At 36.0% G+C, this 23,334-nt stretch overlaps 1 protein-coding gene across 3 annotated transcripts in view; it reads right to left on the bottom strand.

Moving 5' to 3' along the window:
- The window catches only part of HMCN1 (hemicentin 1), a 485,682-nt gene that overhangs the window by 143,050 nt on the left and 319,298 nt on the right, over positions 1-23,334 (bottom strand). For all 3 annotated transcript variants that reach the window (XM_004767964.3, XM_004767965.3, XM_013064227.2), the window contains exons 37-42: positions 19,852-19,953; positions 17,703-17,879; positions 16,850-17,001; positions 15,569-15,692; positions 10,564-10,739; positions 3,652-3,748 (exon numbers count right to left, since the gene is read on the bottom strand). In XM_004767964.3, the coding sequence (XP_004768021.1) occupies positions 3,652-3,748; positions 10,564-10,739; positions 15,569-15,692; positions 16,850-17,001; positions 17,703-17,879; positions 19,852-19,953 (828 nt within the window). The remainder of the gene's footprint in view (positions 1-3,651; positions 3,749-10,563; positions 10,740-15,568; positions 15,693-16,849; positions 17,002-17,702; positions 17,880-19,851; positions 19,954-23,334) is intronic.

Here is a 23,334-nt window from a genome sequence, read left to right as displayed (position 1 = left end):
TACTTCTTTTCCCCCCTTACCATCATCTGTGAACCCACCATTTTTTTTTTCTATTCACTGAAAACTTTGGTACTTGTTTTTATCTTTCTCCTTCACACAGAGATCTGGCATGATTCTGTATGAATTCAACATCTGCATGTATGCCTAGTCTAACCACCATGGCTACTTACTTCCTTGATCTGCTCATCCCTTTCTCCACCATGTTGATCATCTAGAACTTTTCTCCTACTGCTCTGTCCTTGTATTTCTTTTACTCAGTTACTCCCGGTTCTTACTTTATCAACCTTAGTTGAGTCTCAAGTCTTTTCACTTCTCAGAACCTCCCAAACCAGCTGCCTACCCTTGTTTACAGACCTCTATTCAGCTTAGATTTCATGATAATTTCAACTACTCCTTTGCGAATAATCTCAACTGCTTTGTACTGCTGTCCTTCCTTTTTTGAAACACCTTTCCTCTCGATGAATCCTACAGTTTACTCTGTCATCTCCTATACCACAGACAGAAAGTTCTGCAGAAGAAAATGACAATTACATAGATTGCCATTACTCTAAGTATACCATCTCCAACCTCAATTCTACCCTCCTCTACTCCCATGGCTTCCACTGACACAAATACTTGCAAATCTGTATCTGTAATGCAGACCCCATGAGGTCTAGATTTTTGTATCTGACTACTAAACATCTCCGTCTGGATACATCAGAGGCATTTTCAAACTTGACTTGTCCACAACTGAACTCAGTCACCTTTGTTCCTTCACTGAGGGAATGACACTGCTGTTCACAGGGCTCATCTGGCCAACCCACACCAACATCCATCCTTTCCTCTTCTTTTCACACCTCTCCATGTAATCAATCAATCTTGTTAATTCAATTTCTTAAATACTACTAGAGTTTATTTGTTTTATTCCCTAAATATGGATCTGAACACCCAGTCCTTTAAATCCTTTTAACAGTATCCTATCGTCTTAAGAATCAGATCTATACTTCAAAAGTTTGAGAGGTCCTTTTCAATCTGTCCCCTTTAACCTTTCCTATCTAATATCTTCTCCTTCTCCATTCTACCACACCAGGCTCCATAGTGAGTGATGTTTGGTTCAATGAATGCAGACAGTCTTCTTGAGGTCTCTGTAATGGTTCCATCCTCTTTAGAGAGCTAATGTCAACTCATTCTTAAAATCCCAATTAGTGCTCGCTTCGGCAGCACATATATTAAAATCCCAATTAGATGAACCCTGATATGTCTTCCACAAATACTCCTATGTTATCTCTTCAGAGATTTAATTTTAATTAACTATTTAAAGTAAAGATATTTCTGCAGCAGCAGACTATATGTTGTGTGTGACCAGTGTCTTTGCCTTTCTCATTAACTTCTCTATGCCTACCTGAGGCACAATAACTAGAACAGAGAGGCACACCCATAAATATTTTTTGTAATTCTGTCTTTGATGTCTCAACTTTCTCCCCCTATCATTTATTCTTATATCTACTATATTCTGCTTTCCACTATTAAATTGATTTTAAGAGGCATTGGTCTCATTTATAAATTGCACTTTACAGTTTATGTCTAATTTCGCTTTTCTGCAACATGTGACATTATTCATTCATTCCCCTACCCATCCATGTCCAACCTATTCCTTGCCCATATTCTTCTTTCGGGTACACAAGTGTTTCCCTACTTCTTTCACTGCTTCTTCCAGTTTCTCATTTGTGTCTTTTTATCTGTCTTACCTGGTGAGAGTCATTCTGCAGTACTCTTCTGTATACATTCTTTTTCTCTAAGGGATCTCAACTGCCGCATATATACTCATGTCTCTAATTTTATATTTTAACTCTTTTCTCTCTCTCTTCTAAATGATAGGCTTCTATTTCTGACTGCATGGTAGACAGCATCACATGGACACTCTACAGGAATCTTCAATACAGCATTGCAAAAATGAATTTCTCACCTCATTTTCTAACTCCTAATTTTTCTCTTTTCCAACCTTTACTTGACAAAACCCAGTTCACTGTTTTGTCCATACTAGAAGTTATACAAATATTTTTCCCATTTGAAAGAAATGAGAAAGAAAGGGAAGGAGCAATAGAGGGAGAATAGGGGTGAGAAGAGGCAGGAACAGATGTTAATGATATATAAGTAATATACAGTAAATAAATTACCACCTAGTAAATTTTACTATTTAAAGGTAAATTAATCCTTTTATAGGGTGAATAATAGCACTTCTCATAATCTTCCTTAAGAATTTTAGAATGATAATAATTTATAATTAACAAATCATTTTCTACATAAACACATGCTTTTAAAGACTTAAAACATATATTCTCTCCATTGGAATCAAATTATTTCCTCTACCTATTTTTATTTTAAAAATATGGTTTTGAATAAACTTAGAAATCAAAGAGAAATTTCCGCTCATTATCTCAATAGTTAAAAAGTTTAAACAGACACAATCAAAATTAAGAGGGCAATATGTTATAAATGAATTTAAAGAATGGATAAGGAAGATGTGGTCCATACACACTATAGAGTATTATGCCTCCATCAGAAAGGATGAATACCCAACTTTTGTAGCAACATGGACGGGACTGGAAGAGATTATGCTGAATGAAATAAGTCAAGCAGAGAGAGTCAATTATCATATGGTTTCACTTATTTGTGGAGCATAACAAATAGCATGGAGGACATGGGGAGTTAGAGAGGAGAAGGGAGTTGAGGGAAATTGGAAGGGGAGGTGAGCCACGAGAGACTATGGACTCTGAAAAACAATCTGAGGCGTTTGAAGTGGTGGGGGGTGGTGGGAGGTTGGGGTAACAGGTGGTGGGTACTATAGAGGGCACGGATTGCATGGAGCACTGGGTGTGGTGAAAAAATAATGAATACTGTTATGCTGAAAATAAATAAAAAATAAATTAAAAAAAAGAAGTAAATAAAGGTGGATATGCTGGAAATGGGAGTACTTTTTAACAATTAGCAGACAGTTGTAGCCAGGTAAAAGTTGTGACAATTCCTAAGCATTATCTTAATTGGTAACAAATGGTAGACTACCAAGTGAGGATGACTTTTCTCACTAGTCAGCACAGTAATCCCACCTCCCACCAAGGTGTTCCCACTCACACACAGAATCCATAGGCATGGTTTGTTTGGCCTTTTGACTTATTTCAATTGATCAAACCACCAACAGTTCATGGAGAAAGCCCAATCATTAGTCAATTATTATATGGCTTCACTTACTTGTGGAGAATAAGGAATAACATGGAGGACATTGGGAGATGGAGAGGAGAAATGAGTTGGGGAAAATCAGAGGGGGAGACAAACCATGAGAGACTGTAAACTCTGAGAAACAAACAGGGTTTTGGAAGAGAGAAGGGGTAGTGGGTTGGGTGAGGCTGGTGGTGGGTATTACGGAGGACATGTATTGCATGGAGCACTGGGTGTGGTGCATAAACAATGAATTTTGGAACACTGAATAAAATAAAATAAATATTAAATTAAATTAAATTAAATGGAAAAAAGAACATCCTGGTTGTAAGAGCCAAAGAGTGTAAGCTTAGGCAGGAGAGTAGAACGGTTCTACCTGAAAATTACAATGACTAAAACATTCAGGTTCTGGAAGTCTATCTATAATTGATCTTAATTACATATAATCACACTTACCCCAAATGTTGACATTATAGTTTTTCTCAGTTTTTCCAGCAACATTTGTTGCCTCACAAGTGTAACGACCAGTGTCTTGAACTTGAGCCTCTTCAATCTAAAAACAAAACCATGCTTTGAAATTTCAGTTTCAATTTCATAATTGGAGTTTTTCTATTCATGTTATTTGTGACTTCTTATTTTTTCATGAGTATTCTAAAGATTTTCAAACATATAGAAAGGAGAGATAATAGTAAAATGTATGGCTATATGCCCATCACCCACATTCAACATTTAAATCAAGATTCAACAATTTTCATCTATGTCATACTTTGTTTTAATCTAATTAATATTAGTGACTGAAGGTTTAGAAAGGGCTTTTAAATATAATGAGACAAAATTCAGATTAAATGGCAATAAAAATCACAATTAATTTCTGAATAAGTTACTTAGGGTTTTAAAATAGATAGCCTGTATATATTTAGGATATTGTTCAGTAAAACACCTTTATTGTTCATTATATGTCTTCTCCCTATATGGTTTATAAGCTTCTGTTTTAGAGAAAACTTTTATTTCAATTCTAGTTGGTTAACCTACAGTGCAATTTTGGTTTTAGGAGTAAAATTCAGTGATTCATCACCTACATACAACACCCAGTGCTCATCATAACAAGTGTCCTCCTTACCTCCATTACCCATCTAGCCCATTCCCACCTGCTTCCTTCCAACAACCCTCAATTTATTATCTATCTTTAAGGAGTTTCTCGTGGTTTGTTTCTCTCTCTCTCATTTCCCCCCTCTCATATGCTCATCTGGTTTGTTTCTTAAATTGTACATATGGATGAAATAATATATTTGTCTTTTTCTGACTGACTTATTTCACTTAGCATAATACATTCTATCTCCATCCACATTGCTGCAAATGGCCAGATTTCATTCTTTTTGATGGCTGAGTAATATTCCATCATGTAGATTGCCAGATCTTCCTTACCCATTCATCAGTCAAAGGACATTTGGGCTCTTTCCATAGTCTAGCTATTGTTGATAGTGCTGCTATAAACAGTGGGGTGCATGTACTTTTTCGAATCCACATTTTTGTATCCTTTGGGTAAATACCCAGTAGTGCAATTACTGGATCAAAGGGTAGCTCTTTCTGAGGAACCTCCATACTGTTTTCCAAGTGGCTGCACCAGTTTGCAGTCCCATCAATAGTGTAAGAGGTTTCCCCTTTCTCCACATCCTTGTCAATACATTGTGTTTCCTGAGTTGTTAGTTTTTGCTTCTCACAGGTGTGAGGCAATACCTCACTGCAGTTTTGATTGACATTTCCCAGATGATGAGTGATACTGAGCATCTTTTCACGTGTCTATTAGCCATCTGGATGTCTTCTTTGGAAGAATATCTATTCATGTCTTCTGCCTATATCTTAACAGGATTATTTGCTTTTGGGTGTTGGGTTTTGTTGTTTTGTTTGTTTGTTTTGTTTTGTTTTTAAGATCTTTTTTTATTTATTTGTTGGAGAGAGAGAACACAAGCAGGGCAAGTCCCAGGCAGAAGAAGTAGCCTCCCCACTAACTAAGCACAGAGCCCAATGTGGGACTGGGATCATGACCCAAGCTGAAGGCAGACGCTTAACTGACTGAGCCAACCCGGCATTCCTGAGTTACATCAGTTCCTTATATATTTTGGATACTAAGCCTTTATCAGATATGTCATTTGCAGATATTTTCTCCCATTCCATAGCTTACCTTTTAATTTTGTTGATGTTTTCCTTCAATGTGCAGAAGCTTTTTATCTTGATGAAATCCCAGTAGTTCATTTTTGCTTTTGTTTCCCCTGCCTCCAGTGACTTATCTAGTAAGAAGTTGCTATGGAGGCAGCTGGGGGTCTGACCCTTGGTTTTGGCTCATGTAATGATCTCAGGGTCATGAGATTGAGCCCCACATTCGGTTTTGTGCTCAGTAGGGGTCTGCTTGGGATCCTCTCCCTCTCTGTCTTCCTCGCTGCTCCCCACCTCAAATAAATATTAATCTTTAAAAAAAAAAAAAAAAAAGAAGTTGCTGTGGCTGATGTCAAACAGGTTCCTCCATGTGTTCTCCTCAAGGGTTTTGATGGTTTCTTGTCTCACATTTAGGTCTTTCATCCATTTTGAATTTATTTTTGCGTATGATGTAAGTGGTCCAGTTTCATTCTTCTGCACGTTGCTGTCCAGCTCCCCAACACCATGTGTTGAAAGACCTTTTCCCATTGGATATTCTGTCCTGTTTTGTCGAAGATTAGTTGATCGTATAGTTCTGAATCCATTTCTGGGTTTTCTATTCTGTTCCATTGATCTATGTGTCTATTTTTTTAAATTTATTTTTTATTTATTTTCAGCATAACAGTATTCATTATTTTTCACCACACCCAGTGCTCCATGCAATCCATGCCCTCTCTAATACCCACCACCTGGTACCCCGACCTCCCATCCCCTGCCCCTTCAAAACCCTCAGATTGTTTTTCAGAGTCCATAGTCTCTCATGATTCACCTCCCCTTCCAATTTCCCCCAAGTCCCTTCTCCTCTCTTAACTCCCCATGTCCTCCATGCTATTTGTTATGCTCCACAAATAAGTGAAACCATATGATAATTGACTGTCTCTGCTTACTAAGCATAATCTCTTCCAGTCCCGTCCATGTTGCTACAAAAGTTGGGTATTCGTCCTTTCTGATGGAGGCATAATACTCCATAGTGTATATGGACCACATCTTCCTTATCCATTCGTCTGTTGAAGGGCATCTTGGTTCTTTCCACAGTTTTTGTGCCAGTCCCATACACTCTTGATGACTACAGATTCGTAATATAGCTTGAAGTTCAGAATTGTGATGCCTCCAGCTTTGCTTTGCTTTTTCAGGACTGCTTTGGCTATTTGGGGTCTTTTGTGGTTCCATCCAAATTTTAGGATTGTTTATCCAAGCTCTGTGAAAAAAAGCTGGTGATATTTTGATAGGGATTGCATGAAATGTGTAGATACCTTTGTGTAGCAGAGATGTTTTAACAATGTTTGTTCTTCCAGGCCATGAGCATGGAATGTTTTCCATTTTCTTTGTGTCCTCTTCAATTTCCTTCCTAAGTGTTTTATATTTCTCAGAATACAGATCTTTTACCTCTTTGGTTAGGTTTATCCTTAGGTATCTTGTGATTTTGGGTGCAATTGCAAATGTGACTGATTCCTTGATTTCTTTTTGTGCTGTTTCATTATTGATATAGAAATGCAACAGACATCTGCACACTGATTTTATATCTTACAACTTTGTTGAATTCATGCATTAGTTCTAGCTATTTTTGGTGGAGTCTTCTGGGTTTTCTACACAAAGTATCATGTCACCTATGAATAGTGAAATTTTGACTTCTTCCTTCCCCATTTGGATGCCTTTTATTTCTTTTTGTTGTTTGATTGCTGAGACTAGACTTACAGTACTATGTTAAGTAGTAATAGCAAGAGTGGATATCCTTGTCCTGTTCCTGACCAGAGGGAAATGTTCTGTTTTTCCCCACGGAGGATAATATTAGCTGTGTGTCTTTTGTATATGGCCTCTATGATTTTGAGGTATGTTTCATTTATCTCTACTTTGTTGAGGGTTTTTTAATCAAGAAAAGATGCTGTATTTTGTCAAATGCTTTCTCTGCATTTATTGACAGGATTTTATCCTTTCTTTTATTAATCTGGCATACCACATTGATTGATTTGTGAATATTGAACCACCCCTGAAGCCCAGAAATAAATCCCACTTGGTCATGGTGAATGACACTTTTAATCTGCTGTTGAATTTGATTTGCTAGTATTTTATTAGGATTTTTTGCATCTATGTTCACCAGGGATATTGGTCTGTAATTCTCCTTTTTTAAAAAATAGAAATTCAAATACTTAACACATAATGTATTATTTATTTCAGGGGTATGGGTCTGTGATTCACCCCCCTTCCCTCCAGCAACCCTCAGTTTATTTCCTATAATTAAGAGTGTCTTATGGTTTGTCTCCTTCTCTGGTTTTGTCTTGTTTCATTTCTTCCTCTCTTCCCCTATGATCCTCCTTGTTTTTTAAATTCCTCACATCAGTGAGAGCATATGATAATTGTCTTTCTCTGACTGACTTATTTTGCTTAACATAATACCCTTTAGTTCCATCCATGTCATTGTAAATAGCAATATTTCTTTTTTTGATGGATGTTTAATATTCCATTGTGTGTATGTGTGTGTGAGTGTGTGTGTGTGTATACCACATTTATCCATTTATCTGTTGATGGATATCTGGGCTCCACATATATATACATATGTATATATAGTATAATTCTTATATATATGTTTTATATATGTGTGTAATTGTTATATATATCTATGTTATAGATATATATGATATATATCTATGCTATAGATATATATGATATACAGGCATATATCATATATAATATATACCTTATATATTATATGTATCTATATAATATATATTATACATCATTGTAATATATACAAATATGCAATTGTACAATTGTTATATATAATATATATATATATACAATTGTTATATATAACAATTGTACAATTGCATATTTGTATATATTACAATGATGTATAATTGTTATATATAACAATTGTACAATACCAATAACAATTGTACAATTGCATATTTGTATATGATACATTACAATGATGTATAATTATAATTATGCAGTTATAATTTATAATATATATATCACATATATATGAATATGTATATATGAATGGAGTGTTACACACACACACACACACATATATATGAATGGAATGTTATTCAGCCATAAACAAGGATGAAATCTGGCCATTTGCAACAATATGTATGTAGCTAGAGAGTATAACATTAAACTATGTAAGTCCTTCAGAAAAAGAGAAATACCAAATGAGTTCATTTATATGTGAAATTTAAGAAACAAAACAAATGAATAAAGAGGGAAAAAGAGAAAGAGAAACAAACCAAGAAACAGGCTCTTAAGCACAGAGAACAAACTGACGGTTACCAGAGGAGAGGTGGGTGGAGAGATAGTGAAACAGGTGAAGGGGATTAAGGAGGGCAGTTACTGTGATGAGCACTGGGTGTGGCAGGTAAGTAATGAATCACTATTACCACAATATTGTACACCTGAAACTAATATAACACTAATGTTAACTACACTGGAATTAAAATAAAAACTTTATAAAAAAACACATTGCTTGCCAAGTGTGTTGCAGGCAAAATGAAACAGTAGGAATCTACTACTTTACCTGGTTGAAGATGTGCATGAATCATTTTGGGAAATGCACTGGTAAGATAGTTTTAACTGACTGGTTTTGTCTGAGTTTTGTACAAGTTTTTATTTCCATGCAGTCCTCCCTGCACACCCTTCAGTGGGACCTGCACACTTCAGGGTGCCTGGCCAGCCTCTATAGCAGAGATTAAATTGATCCCAGGATTTCTTCACCCTCACCTTTCTTCTGGCTTCCCAAACCTATTGAGATCTGTGCTCTAAAGGAATCAACTTCTATACTCTGAAATTTGCAAAGACGTTTCTAATCACACATAGCTGTCCCCTCCCAGTGCTGGGATGTGTGTCCATACAATTGTCTCCCTCTGTCATTTGGTCAGAGCCAGGGTTTGAAAATACTATCCGTTGATTTCTAGAGCTCTGGGTCTGCCTCTGAGCATGGCCAGTGCTTTTTGCTTTTCTCCCCCTAGACAGCTCAACTGACTTATCCTACTTTCCTCCATCAGTTATTCCAGCCTTTCCTTATTTACCCAGCTCCACTATTACAGGTCATAATTCCTAAAGTCTCTACTTGGTTGCCTCTAATGCACTTCATACTCCCTCCCATTCTCTCCCACACTTCTGCTCTCCTTATATAAGCTTCTCAGCTTCCTATGTGCTGATACCATTATCCAATTCTCAAGACTCCTTTTGTTTGCCACTAATAACCTTCCTTTACCAAAAGGCTATGCGGCATAGGGGTTAGTAGCATGAGTTTTAAAGCTATATTCCTGTATTCAAATCCCATTTCTGAGACTTAGTATCTGTGGGACGATTACCTAGCCATTCTTCCAGTTTCTCAATAGGGTTATTATGAGGAATTTATAAATACGCCAGTGGCTTATTGACTTCCTGAACACTAATTCCTTTGCATTTTTTATATTTTTAAGATTATTTATTTATTTTTGAAAGGAAAGGGAGAGAGAGAGGGGGCAAGCAAGTGCACAAGAGCAGGGGGAGGAAGAAGCAGACTTGCTGCTGAACAGGGAAATGGACTCAGGGCTTGATCCCAGGACCCTGAGATCATGACCTGAGCTGAAGGCAGATGCTTAACCTACTGAGCCACCGAGGTGTCCCCTGAATCCCAATTCCTTAAACTGGTAATGTTAGCTCTTATTCTTATCTATACAAAAAAAGCCAAGTAGTCTTTCAAGATTTCCAGGCAACCGCAGTCTCTCACCTTTCACTATCCTAGAATGTGTTACCTGTACCATCCTAATAGTAACTAACTCACACTTACAGTACTTACTGCATTTGCAACGGAACTATTAGTTTTCATGTATTTATGCAAAATTGGAGGAAATGGAGGGTAGGAAATGTGTCTATTTTTCACATTTTATTCAGAATACCTAGAATGGGTTTTATTTGCTGGCTGAATGACTAAAAATGAAGCATCCGTTAGAATAGTTCCATAATATTTTCCCAGAAGCATTTTGGATGGTTTCTGGCTACAAATATGGATAAATAGCTAAATCTTACTAAGCATAAAATTTAAAATATTATAAACCTCATTAATAAAAGAGTACCTAGAATTTTACAAGATGAAATTAGTAGAACATCTGTAGACAGGCAAGTTTAAAATCAAAGCCATGAGCTTAGGAATAATATAAGAAAAATTAAATGAATCTCTAGCCTTACCTTTAATACACTTCCATTTTCAGAGATACTGAGGCCTGGTTTCTTCAGCAAGGGGCGGCCATCCTTCAACCAAGTCAAAGTAGGTGGGGGGATAGCATCACTCTGACACAGTAGCTCCACAGCTTGGCTAATGAGGACAGAGATGTTCTGTTCTTCTCCCATAATATTTGGAGGAACTAAGTGAAAGAAGCATTTTCCCTCAGGATAAGACAGGCCAGCTCACTGCTTATCTTGAAGTTATTTACTGAATAATTTATTAGCTCTTTTAAGATGTAGGATCGCAATAATCCTAACATACCCTCTTCGCATCATTTGGTTCAGAATGAAATATTAAGAAATCACTGATTAATATGTTCCCATTGAATAGAAATACCTTTCACTTTAAGAAGTTTTAGAACTGGACGTTCTCACCAAGTGCCTATTTCAGAAACTTTTTGAACGAGGTGTTACTGCTTAATATTTCCAAAGCAATAAATTACTCGTGAAGCATTTTGGAAATAACAATAATTAAAAGCATATATACTTTTTGATAATTTAAAAATATTTTTTGCCAAAGAAAATAAATTTTATCAACATGGAGGCAAAATAAAAGAAAAAAAAATAGAGTTGAAAGAGACCACCTGGTCCCACCTCACAGGTATGTAAAACATGAAGTAGGTGACAGACAATAACTTATTTGAAATAATGTAACTAATTTGTGGCAAAGCTAGGAGTCTTCTGATGGGCAGTTTAGAGCTCTTTTTGGTTTCCATGATGCCTTGTCAGCTTTCTATGGAATAAAGACCATGTGGGATAACTGACACATTAAAGAACAAAATGAAAGCCCTGGCCAGCTGTATAACATACAATTACATAAAAAGAGGAAATGAGTTGAAATTTTAATGAGATTAAAATTAGAATCCCCTGGCTATCAAGCTTGTCAGATGCTGAAATGTGTTCTTGGAAAAGTCTAAGGAATCTCCTTCCCTTGGGTGTATTAAAATATAGAGTAAACAATCATTTGTCTCAGATGGTTTAGGTACAGTCCTGCCAAGAATGAGAGGGTGGGCTCCGTAACTTCTCAAGGACTCTTTCAGGACTGTATTTATAATAATTCAAAAAACACAAACTAACGATGAAATCAGGCCCGTTATAAAAGGGCCACTCTGAAAAAAACAGGGAGGAATTTCCTTGGCTATTTCTCACTAAATCCCATAACTAGTCAGGATTGTAGGCAATGTACCATATTCATAGTGTTTTCCTCTCTTGATAAGAAAGGTTAAGCTGCACTGAAATGAATCCTTAGGGACTTTCCAAATGCCTTGATAGAAACAAGATTTTTGTGGTAAGGATCGTTATTTTGGTTTCTGAGCCACTGTTTCAGGCTGGATCTTGCAGCATGTGGGAAAATGACAATGAATGCAATAGGCTTTGACGACGAACACTGCCGTTCTGCAACCAGGAGGTTTCTCTATGGAGGGAAAGGCATATACACTAAAGGCCACTTTCTTGTACTAATTCTGGATGCAGCACCTGTGCTGTATCCACAGGAACTGATGTCAAGATACAGAGAAACGCCATCGCTGCAATAGACTAATGGAGCATTTGGGCAGAGATTCTTAATGTCCCTTCTGCTCCATTTAACGGCACACACAGACTTCTGGCTCTCGATAAGCTTAGAGTAATCTATGGGGGAACAGAAAACAGTGGGATTGTTTTTAATATGTGACACATTAGGTAAAAGATATATAACCAACCTGTCTGAGATTAAAACTGCTAAAATATTAGCAAAATCAGCACCATTAGTACTGTTTTCTAAGATATTATATTATGAAAGATAATATGTTTTCTAAGATATTATAAAAAATTAAGATACATTCACCAATCTTAGCACAGAAAGCCCTAAATAAAATAGCCTAACATTTAACAGCTTGCACATAATTTCAAGTAAAGTCTGGTCTCAGTGGACAAAAAGTACCGTAACTGCATAAAAATATGTTTATCTTAGCGTATTTATAGAATTTACAAAAGAGCATGGATTCTTTGTGACTACTTGTAGAAGTAAAAGTCAGAAATAATTCAAGAAAGCAGAATGCTAATTTATTTCCAAATGTTTTTCCTCCAATTATTTTTCTTTATGGCTAAATGAATTGAATCAAGTTCAAAAAGAAACCAGACTTTTTTTTTTTTCAAATTGAGAGGAAAAAATGCAAAAACAATAGAGTATTTGTTTCTAAAGGAACATAAATTAAAGCAAATCTAATTATAGCTGAGGGTATATATTACTGAAACGCATCTATGTTTTCTGTCCTTTCATTTCCAACTTTTTGTTTAGTCTGAGAAGAGAAAAGCCTCTACCCTTTAGATCTCAGCTTCCTTAGATGTTATCCTTACTGAGCTTTGTGGTTATATTGCTTAGGAAGGGGCGGGGGGTATCATGTCTGATTCTCATTCTATGCCTTACACTTGTTAAATTCAATTATCAACATCAGCGCTGCCGCAGGGTTACACTCAAGTTCCTGGAACACATGTGGTCTCCAAGACAATTCTCTGAGCTTAGATTCAAAGTAAAGGTATAGGAAACTCTATCATTTAAAAACCAAATTCTCTCATTTTAGCACCTCAGAATATGGTAAAACATACCCTGAATTTATACTAAGGGGAAATATTTTAATGAACTACTCTTGCAATTGTAAGGAAAGCTATTTTAACCACTGTCTACTCTTCCTATCACCCCCATACTCTGCAATGTCAATCTGAAGGGAATTGGCCACTGGAAATGAATACTCATTAGACTCCAATTGACTCATTAGTCTCCAATGAGACTCCAGATTGTCAAGGTTACTACTACAAACGTAGGAATATAATATATGCAAATAACACTAAGAGGGGAGCAGAAATTGGAAACTAATTTCGGATTACGAGTCAGAAATTTTACAGTTCTTTAATTGCTTGCTGGGCATCTGTATTTCAAATGCTAAGTACAGGTAAATGTTGGCTAACCATCTGACTGTTATAACAGGAAAGATCCCAGTTTTCAGACCAAAAGAGTGGTATAGAAATGTCTTGGCAGGGTTCCTGGGTGGCTCAGTGGGTTAAGCCTCTGCCTTTGACTCAGGACGGCTCAGGTCATGATCTCAGGGTCCTGGGATAGAGCCCAGCATTGGGCTCTCTGCTCAGCAGGGAGCCTGCTTCCCCTCCCCCTCTGCCTGCCCACCCCCATCAAATAAATAAATAAAACCTTTAGAAATGCCTTGGCAAATGATAAAAAATAGTGATGTGCGTTTTTATGACTCCTGGAAAAGATAGCAATGCTCTTTCGTCTCTCTGGTATACTTTTGACACTAACCCATGTAGAAAGAGAAGGAGCCAATTCCAGATTTTCAGTTCTGACTAAAACCCAGCAAATACCCCTCTGCTTGCTAATTATTGAAGGAGCTTTTGTATCACAGACTTAGATTGACTGATGAATCATTCTCTAAGGATATTTCACATTGTCAGCATTCCAATTCTCCACTAATGAAAATCCTAGTTTTTTAATTAAAAAAAATCCTGTTACAACATGGCTAACTTACATGTCTAATGGATCTTGAAAATCCCAGCTGACATCAGTAAACTACTAAAGGGCTCTCTATGTTCCCTCTTTTGTATTGCTTCTGCAATTGACATGGGTCCTTCTCCAGCCTTCAGCTTTGCTAGTGCTGTGTCAGAGATAACAGATGGGACTAAAATGCCCAACCCCAGGTAGTCTGTTCCTTTGCTTAAATCTAATTGGGTCATTTTTATGTCTTGTGGAGATGGGATTGGGAGGGAGACAAACCATAAGTGACTCTTAATCTCACAAAACAAACTGAGGGTTGCTGGGGGGAGGGGGTTTGGGAGAAGGGGGTGGGATTATGGACATTGGGGAGGGTATGTGCTTTGGTGAGTGCTGTGAAGTGTGTAAACCTGGTGATTCACAGACCTGTACCCCTGGGGATAAAAATATATGTTTATAAAAAATAAAAAATTAAAAAAAAAATTAAAAAAGAAAACAAAAAAAAACTAAGATTTTATTTTACTTGTGATTGTTACATTTACTTTTGGCAAACTTAGAAAGAGGAGTCAACCCACATGGTCTGGAGATTAAAAAATATATATATATATATATACATATATATATACACACACACATGCATATATATGTATATATATGTGTGTATATATATATATACACACACATATAGAATAGGAGTGAACTACTTGGAAGTGAGGCGGGACTAGGATTGTACACGTGAAACTAATATAACCCTGTATGTTAATTATACTGGAATTGACATAGAAAAAGCCCAGATTCTCTTGGTGGGGCCACGAAGAAACAATTCCATTACTCCATGACCAGGGGATATAATGCAAATTAAAAAAAGCCTAAAACAGCTCTAAATGCAAAGGTAAACTAAAATGTGGAATGAAAAACACATCCTATGAATGGAGGCCAATTAGAACTGAACTTTGTTCAGGAGGACTTCTGCTGTGATAGAATTAGACATTTCCTTTTGTACCTTATAGCTGTATCATAGGTAGGAAAAAAACTCAAATTTTCTCTAAATTTATGCCTAACTTTTGCTTCCCAAATAGCCTTTAATTTATAGACATAGTATTGACTAAAAAATATACTGATTATAAATATAAAAGTAAAAAAATCAAGGCTTTGAGTAGAATAGCTCAAGAGAGCTACTTGAACAAATTCTCCCTTTAGTGAAAAGATTATATCTTCTAAATTGCTAAGCTGCTCTCCATAGTCATGTTCTTCAGAGTTTTCTATGAAATCAACACCTAGCATTTTAACTTCTCAGAACATTAAGAAAGGAAAATCAGACAAAGTCAACTATAAAGCAGAAAGGTAGAATTTGATTTGAAACGATACTATAAAACCGTTTCTATTGCTCATGGTTCTTTATTGTCAACAACTTCGTTAACTTATTCAATGATTTTAGGAATTAAATATATCTATACCAGAACAGAAATAATTATTAAAATATTTCACCATATACTCTGAGGTCAATGTCCCTTTGTTTCTCCCCAGCAGCATTCACAGCAACGCAGGTGTATCTCCCAGTATCACTGATTTGAGCGCTGGTCAGGGCTAGGATACGGCCTCCAGACAGAACCTTTTGACGACAGGATAGGTAAATAGTCAACATGCCCCTCTGAGAAACATATACATAAACAGCCTTTTTTCCTCCTATTTTCTGAGATTTATCAATTGACATTTGCCTCCAGAAAGATTTCCACTTGGACATTTTATTTTTCCACTTGGATATTCTAAAGTGGGCAAGCATCATATAATCTACTTCTTAACCTCTCTTTGAAAGAAGACTGTGAAAAGCTAGAACCAAACTTGGTAATAACCACTGAAAACAAGTCCCTGTATACAAAATCAAGTGAAGGTCCAATCTCATCCATCCTTACTGCAGAGAGAGAAAAAGCCACCAGGGAGAAAGATGAGAAGAAGTGGGAATAAGAGCAGCTAATCTTCCTTCTAATTTTCTTGGGGAGGATAAATAAGTTATAATTAATAGCGAAGTAGCAACCAAATAAATTAACTAGTCACATCAATGGCTCTTTAATCCCGTTGGTCTAGTTGTACTTCTAAAATACTGACATTAACCTTGGATCTTCCCTGGTCTCAAATTCTGCAAGCAGTGGATTTTTGAGAAAAACTAAGAAGAATGGTGGGAAAACTAAGTTCTCTATTAGGCAAAATAAAATTTAGGTACACTTTAAATGAGATAGATGTGCTTCTATAATTTTAATTTTGAATCAATGTGAACACTTAAACTGCTTTCTCAGATTCAAATTTCATTTCTACAGTGTTGTGTTTCTAATTTTCCTTACTTTATTACTTTATGTTTTTGTTAAATTAAATATACCCTACATGGTTCTCTAATTCATGAATGTTTCCAAACATTTTAACACAAATTTTAGGAGGAAATTCCTGTTTTTGTTGTTGATGAACACTTCTTTGTGCAAGGTAACTTTTGTGCTGGTGGCAGGGAATGGGGATGAGGAGGGAGGTAGAAAGACAAGTGAAGAGTCAAAATGTAGTATCTACATATGAAACAAAAGAATTCTTAGATGTCTAAGCATTTAAAGAATTGTTTAGAAATCCCAACTGTGTGGCTATGGTAATTATGGAAGTAAATGTGTATGATTTTGGAATAACATTTATCAATTCTTATGCTCTAAATCTTGTTAACAGCTTTCCCTGTTTGTACTTATTTAATAACTAGGTGGTAGATCACCCTTAAGACATGACAGAGAGTACCTGTAACCCGTTAGCAAAACTAGAGACAGGGCTCCCATCTTTCAGCCAGGTCAGACTTGGGGCAGGTGTTCCTCTGGCTTCACATTCTAATCTCACCAGGTTATTAACCACCACTGCCACCATGTTATTGCTGCCAGAAATTGATGGGGGCACTGAAAAGAAATAAAAGGGAAATAAAAGTAAGATATATTAATATCACAGGATATTTCATCTCAAAATAATGAAAAGAATGTACAATGTCTACCATTGTGTTTCCACATGTGAGTTTTTCATGGTTTGGTTTGGTTTTGGTGAGTTCTTTCACATCATTTATTTGAGTTTCTAATCATAGCTATTCCACTGTCAACATCTCCATTTTACAGATGAGGAAAAGGATGTTTTGCTACTTTGTTTGGGAAATCCAGTTTTTAATGCCAGAGCATGTTTTTATTTCTTGATTGTCAGATGTGTGTGTCTTTGGGTGCGTGCGTGCATGTATCTTCCTCCACTGTATCCAAGACCACTATGTTGTCTTGAAAGCATTATTAGCGGTAATAACTTAAAATCTTTCTTTGATCAAAACCTATGATTTTGATAGATAATATTTACAAACAGGGTTATTGTCATTAACTGATGAGATCGTTGATGACTCAACAGTTCATCTAAACTGAACTGAAATTCAATTCAACAGCATGTGAAACTAGAGCATTTTAATAGGAGTCAGGAAATAAAAACAATCATCAGTTATAGAACACGGCACTTTATAAAGATGACAAAACACACTCTGTTAAATCTTTACACTGAAATTTTACAGAAGCACTTAATCATTTTGAATGCATTTTTACCCCAGGATGCATCTAGAAGTGCCACTAACCATGAACCTGCAGACTATAAAATAACTCTGTCGCTCCGGCTGAGTTGATGGCCACACATTTATATATGCCAGCGTCAGAGATCTGGGCACTTTCGATATCAATGATCTGTCCTCTGTTCAAGAAAGTCACACCGCTGGAGCCTGAGAGTGGACGATTATTTTTGTACCATGTAATAGCTGTAAGGGGAAGAAGAAAGAAGTCTGTCTACTCACATCTTTTGTAAATTTTTTTAAGATTTTATTTATTTAACAGAGAGAGATCACAAGTAGACAGAGAGGCAGGTGGAGAGAGAGAAGGAAGCAGCTTCCCCGCCAAGCAGAGAGCCCGATGGAGGGCTTGATCCCAGGGACCTGAGAACACGATCTGAGCCGAAGGCAGAGGTCCAACCCACTGAGCCACCCAGGCGCCCCTACGTCTTTTCTTTTAAAGCTCGATACCATCAAATTGCAATAAAAAGAACTGCCTTAATCAAGCAGAGAATAACAATTATCATATGCTTTCAATGACTTGTGGAACAAAAGGAATAGCGGGGAGGACATGAGGAGAAGGAAGGGGAAAATGAAGGGAAAAAATCAGAGAGGGAGCTGAACCATGAGAGACTATGGACTCTGGGAAACAAACTGTGAGTTTCAGAAGGGAAGGGGCTGGGGGATGGGGGAGCCTGGTGAGGGCCATTAAGGAGGGCATGTACTGCATGGAGCACTGGGTGTTATGCACAAACAATGAATCACGGATCACTACATCAAAAACTAATGATGTACCTTATGCTGACTAACATAACATAATAAAACAATTAAATTAAAAAAGGAAATATTAAGGAAGAAATACAAATAAGTTTAGGTTTATATAAAAATTATAAGCTTTCTTACCATTAAAGCTTAGCTTAGTAATAATATTACAGTGTTGTTGTCTTACTATTATCTTACTAACAACCACAATAATAAACATTTAAAGTTTGTATATACACACAAAAAAAAAGAATTGCTTTATTCTTATGCTTATCATCCAAGTATAGACAGTTCAAATATTTCTTTAGGATTAGTTTTTTTTTTAATTTAATTTCTTTTCAGTGTAACAGAATTCATTGTTTATGCACCACACCCAGTGCTCCATGCAATACATTCCCCCCATAATACCCACCACCAGGCTTCCCCACCCTCCCAACCCCCGCCCTTTCAAAACCCTCAGATTGTTTTTCAGAGTTCATAGTCTCTTATGGTTCATCTCCTCCTCCAATTTCCCTCAACTCCCTTCTCCTCTCCATCTCCCCATGTCCTCCATGTTATTTGTTATGCTCCACAAATAAGTGAAACCATATGATAATTGACTCTCTCTGCTTGATTTATGTCACTCAGCATAATCTCTTCTAGTCCCATCCATATTGCTACAAAAATTGGGTATTCATCCTTTCTGATGAAGGCATAATACTCCATAGTCTTTAGGATTAGTTTTGAGGAGCAGGTAAGCCTAAGGGAAACATGAATAGCCAAGCCAATATAAGAGCCCTAAAAATGAAGTTATAAAGCAAGTATTTATCATATCATACTGAGAAATCAGTATTTCTCATTCTTTAAATGAGCTCTAAAACGTCAATATTATTTGATAGCAAACTTTTAACCAATTCTATTTCTTTTTGTTGTTATATTCCTCTCATCTGTAAAAATTTTGTCTATGTATTTGATCAAAACCAAAGACCGTACACAATATTAGCCTTAAAAATTATATTGTTTTTGATTCATATTAATTATTTACCAGTGATGAGAATTACCGAAAAGAATACTATTCTCATTAAATAATTGATTTACAAAAATAATCAATGTACACTAGAGAAAAACATGTTTTTCAACATAAATGTATAAAAAACTACCATTGTGGGTTGTTTGGCCACAGTAAGGACAATAAAACAATTAGTTATTCACATATATCTACTTTGTTTAAATGAGTAAATTATTTCATGCAGTTAGAAGCAATGAAAATTCAAAAATTTCACCCACCTAATTATATCCTTCATGTCATTGCTTTACTCTTGGAATGTATTTTATGATTTTTCCTTTATTAGTAATTACTATATTGTTTTCATAAAAAAGATTTAGTTCTTCCCAGAAATCTTAAAATGTCAATAAGTTAGGAGTCCACAAGTAAACCTACCAGGTAATGGATTTCCAGCTGCCTTACACTCCAGCTGAATGGGGTTGTTCAGCACGACGGTCTCATTCAACATCTTCCCTGCATCCTCCAAACTAGGCGGTTCTATAAGAAGCCCAAACATAATTAATTCACATAAGTAGGATATCTAAATGGAAACTATCTGCTCAGTGGAAATTATCGTTCCTTTCTGTCTTTCACATATATACACCGACATACTTGGAACAAAAGTATTCTATTAAGTAGAACTGAAGGACAGGATAAAAAAAAAATTGGGGGCACCTGGGTGGCTCAGTCTGTTGGGTATCTGCATTTGGCTCAGGTCATGATCTGGGATTGAGCCCTGCAGCGGGCTTCTTGCTGAGCAGGGAGTCTGCTTCTCTCTCCCCCTTCTCTCCCCTTCTGCCCTTCCCCACTGCTCATTCTCTCTCTCACACATGAATGAAAAAAATAGAATAAATGCATATAAATTTATCTTTAAAAAGATCTTAATAAGTTTTCAGGATCGTTCTTCTTTTGTCCCCAGTAGGAAAGTTCTCAGAATTATAGATTAGCAGGGCAGTAAAGATAGTTAAAGGACTATTTTTTAATTCCAATTAATCTGATTGGTCTGATAATGAATTACCTTTAACAAGAAGTAAGCTATTCCATCTGAACTCTTCCAGTAAAAGGGAAATCAGTGTTTCTCAAACTATCTGACTTTACTTCAGATAGTACTATCTTAAACCATTTCAGAAAAATTAGAATTTTGGTTTTGGTTTACTAGCAGTTTTTGTCTTTTGATATAAAAGTTATAATTAAATCATTAGTAAAATAAATAGAAAACTACATTTCTAATTTTAAACATCACAGATAATGCTACTCTATTATTTAATGTGCATATAATAAAGTAGGCATTAAGAAAGTCTGAGAGACATATAGGAATAAAAGGAATAACAACATAGAATAGCAATGCGCTATGTTTCTAACACTATCTCAAGGATTAGGAAGGATGTCAGGATGAAAAACTCACAAGTAAACTAGAGGTTTTATCTTTTTCTGAGAAGATGCTGTAGATATAAGTTAGTATCTGAAGTTTATAGAAAAACTACATTTTAAAGATTTGCTAAATTAAACTCATTTAGTACACTGGAGCCCTTTAACTCCACCCCATTTACAATCAAGCAATCCATCTAGTCATTAATCTAGTAAAAACAGAAGAGGAAAGGAGAAAAGACAAATACATAAGAAGAAATAAAATCAACTACATAAATCAAGAGCTTATAAATGTGAATGAGCTTAGTTTTTTATTCAATAGACAAAGAGTTTACACATCTGTGGGTTAACATTTTTTTTATTTTTAAAGATTTATTTATTTGAGAGATAGAGAGAGAGTGAGGGAGAGGGTTGGAGGGAGAGAGAGAGAGAGAGAGAGAGAATCCAAAGAAGAACCCTGCTGAGCAAAACCCCAATGCGGGGTTCTATTCCTTGACACTGAGACCATGACCTGAACTGAAATCAAAGAGTCAGATGCTTAACTGACTAAGCCACCCAGGTGCCCCAACACTATTTTCTTTTTAAAAGATTTTATTTATTTATTTTGAGATAGAGAGAGAGAGTGAGAACGAGAGCATGAGCCAGGAAACAGAGGGAGAGGGAGAAGCAGGCTCCCTACTGAGCAGGGAGCCCAATGTGGGGCTCCATTCTAGGACCCTGGTATCATGACCTGAGCTGAAGGCAGACCCTTAACTGACTGAGCCACCCAGGTTCCCCCAACACTATTTTCTTTAATAAAAAATTCCAAGTGGATAAAGAGCATAAATATAAAACTCACAAAAATACTGACAATAAAGAGCTGGGAAAACATATGCCAGACAACAGGGTGACATCAATTTCTGACGAACTGGTATACTGAGCAAAAATCATTAAACATGACAAAGCAACATGCTTTCTATTACTTAAAAGGTCACGATTCATGAAGAATATGTTATAATTGCAATGCTTTATGCATTGAACAACAAAGCAGAAGTTGCTAAAGAGCAGGAAAAATTTGAAAAATCTGGAAGTAGTATATTTTAGTGCACCTTTCTCAGGAATTGATTATAGTAAAATAAAAATTAAGTTTTAAAGAATTTGAAAAATAAATTACCCATCCAGACTGTGCATGTATATTTGTGTCTATGTACACTTGAAGTTAACAAAGAATACATGTTTTTTTCAAATGCCCATAGAATATTTTCATAACTTACTATATTATGAGGCTGCAAAATCTCAAGAAATCATTTATAACCACAATTTAATAAGACTATAATAAAAATGAGTAGAAATAAAAAACAAACAAAAAGCTCTTTATAAGGGGCAGACATCATTAAGGAGGAAATCAAGACAAAAGTTTAAAGAAAAAAATAAAATAGAATGAGACTGATTAAAACGAAAACATACACTATGTCAACTTGCTATACAGTATAGTACTCAAAGGAAATCTTAGGGCCCTATTTAACATATTAAAAACTAAGAAAAATGGGAATAAATGGTCTACACATTCAACTCAGAATCCAGAAAAAACCAATAAAATAAACCAAAAGAAGTCAGGGATAAATAAATAATAAAAATTAAAGCAGAACACAATACCAAAAAAAAAAAAAAAAAAAAAGCAAAACGAACAACAAAAGGCAATGAAACTCAAAGTTGGTTTTCAACAAGTTAATAATAAAATCTGTCCTCAGGGTAAATGTCTTTGTGGTCAGATCTCGGTGTATTTCTGGAGGTTGTCCTGAAGACAAAGCCTAGAACCCAAACCTCCTTCATACCTGTTTGCATTTAATTTGGTGTGTTAAATCTTCCTGCTTGAAATGCCTAGAATGTTTCTGTTTTCTGCACTGAATGCAGATGAATAATATGGTATTTAAACACAAAAGACCTTTAAATATGGCTATATGACTTTTCCAACTGAAAAGGAAAAATAATTAGTCCATGGCACATTCCTTCTAAACAGTTATTTAAATACTCACTTGAAGCCTTCTGGACTGAAGTGATCACTGAAGGCTTTGACAGACTATGTAACTGCTATAATAAAACATTATGGTAAGAATAAGAAATGTAAGAGGTATGGAGTGAGTTGGCTATTTTTCCTCCCCTAGAGAACTTAAAGAAAAAAAAGATGAGATGTCGGGCAAGAATGGCAGAGTAAGAACTCCAAAAATCCACTCCTCCGTAAAAGAAACAAGAACTCTGAAAAATTTGTGAAAATCAACTTTTTCAGAACTCTGGAAATTAACCAAAGACTTGCAACAATCCAAGAAGTGTTTATTCAAGAAAAACAACGAAATCTCATTAACAGCAGTGAGTTTTATGGCATTTTATCTCCCTCTATTCCCACCACTCTCTCCACAGATCAGGAGTAAACTTGAAAACAGATAGCGTAGCAACCACAGTGGAAAAAGCAGCATAGCAGATACTGAAAGAAGCAGAATGGGTTTGGAGCTACCTAAGAGCATCATTCCTAGA

This window comes from Mustela putorius, unplaced genomic scaffold (genome assembly GCF_011764305.1).
Source record: "Mustela putorius furo isolate JIRA1106 unplaced genomic scaffold, ASM1176430v1.1 tig00537335_pilon_pilon_pilon, whole genome shotgun sequence".
Classification (NCBI taxonomy): Eukaryota; Metazoa; Chordata; class Mammalia; order Carnivora; family Mustelidae; genus Mustela; species Mustela putorius.
Note: the sequence above shows the minus strand (reverse complement) of the source record. Positions and strands in the feature narration are given on the sequence as shown.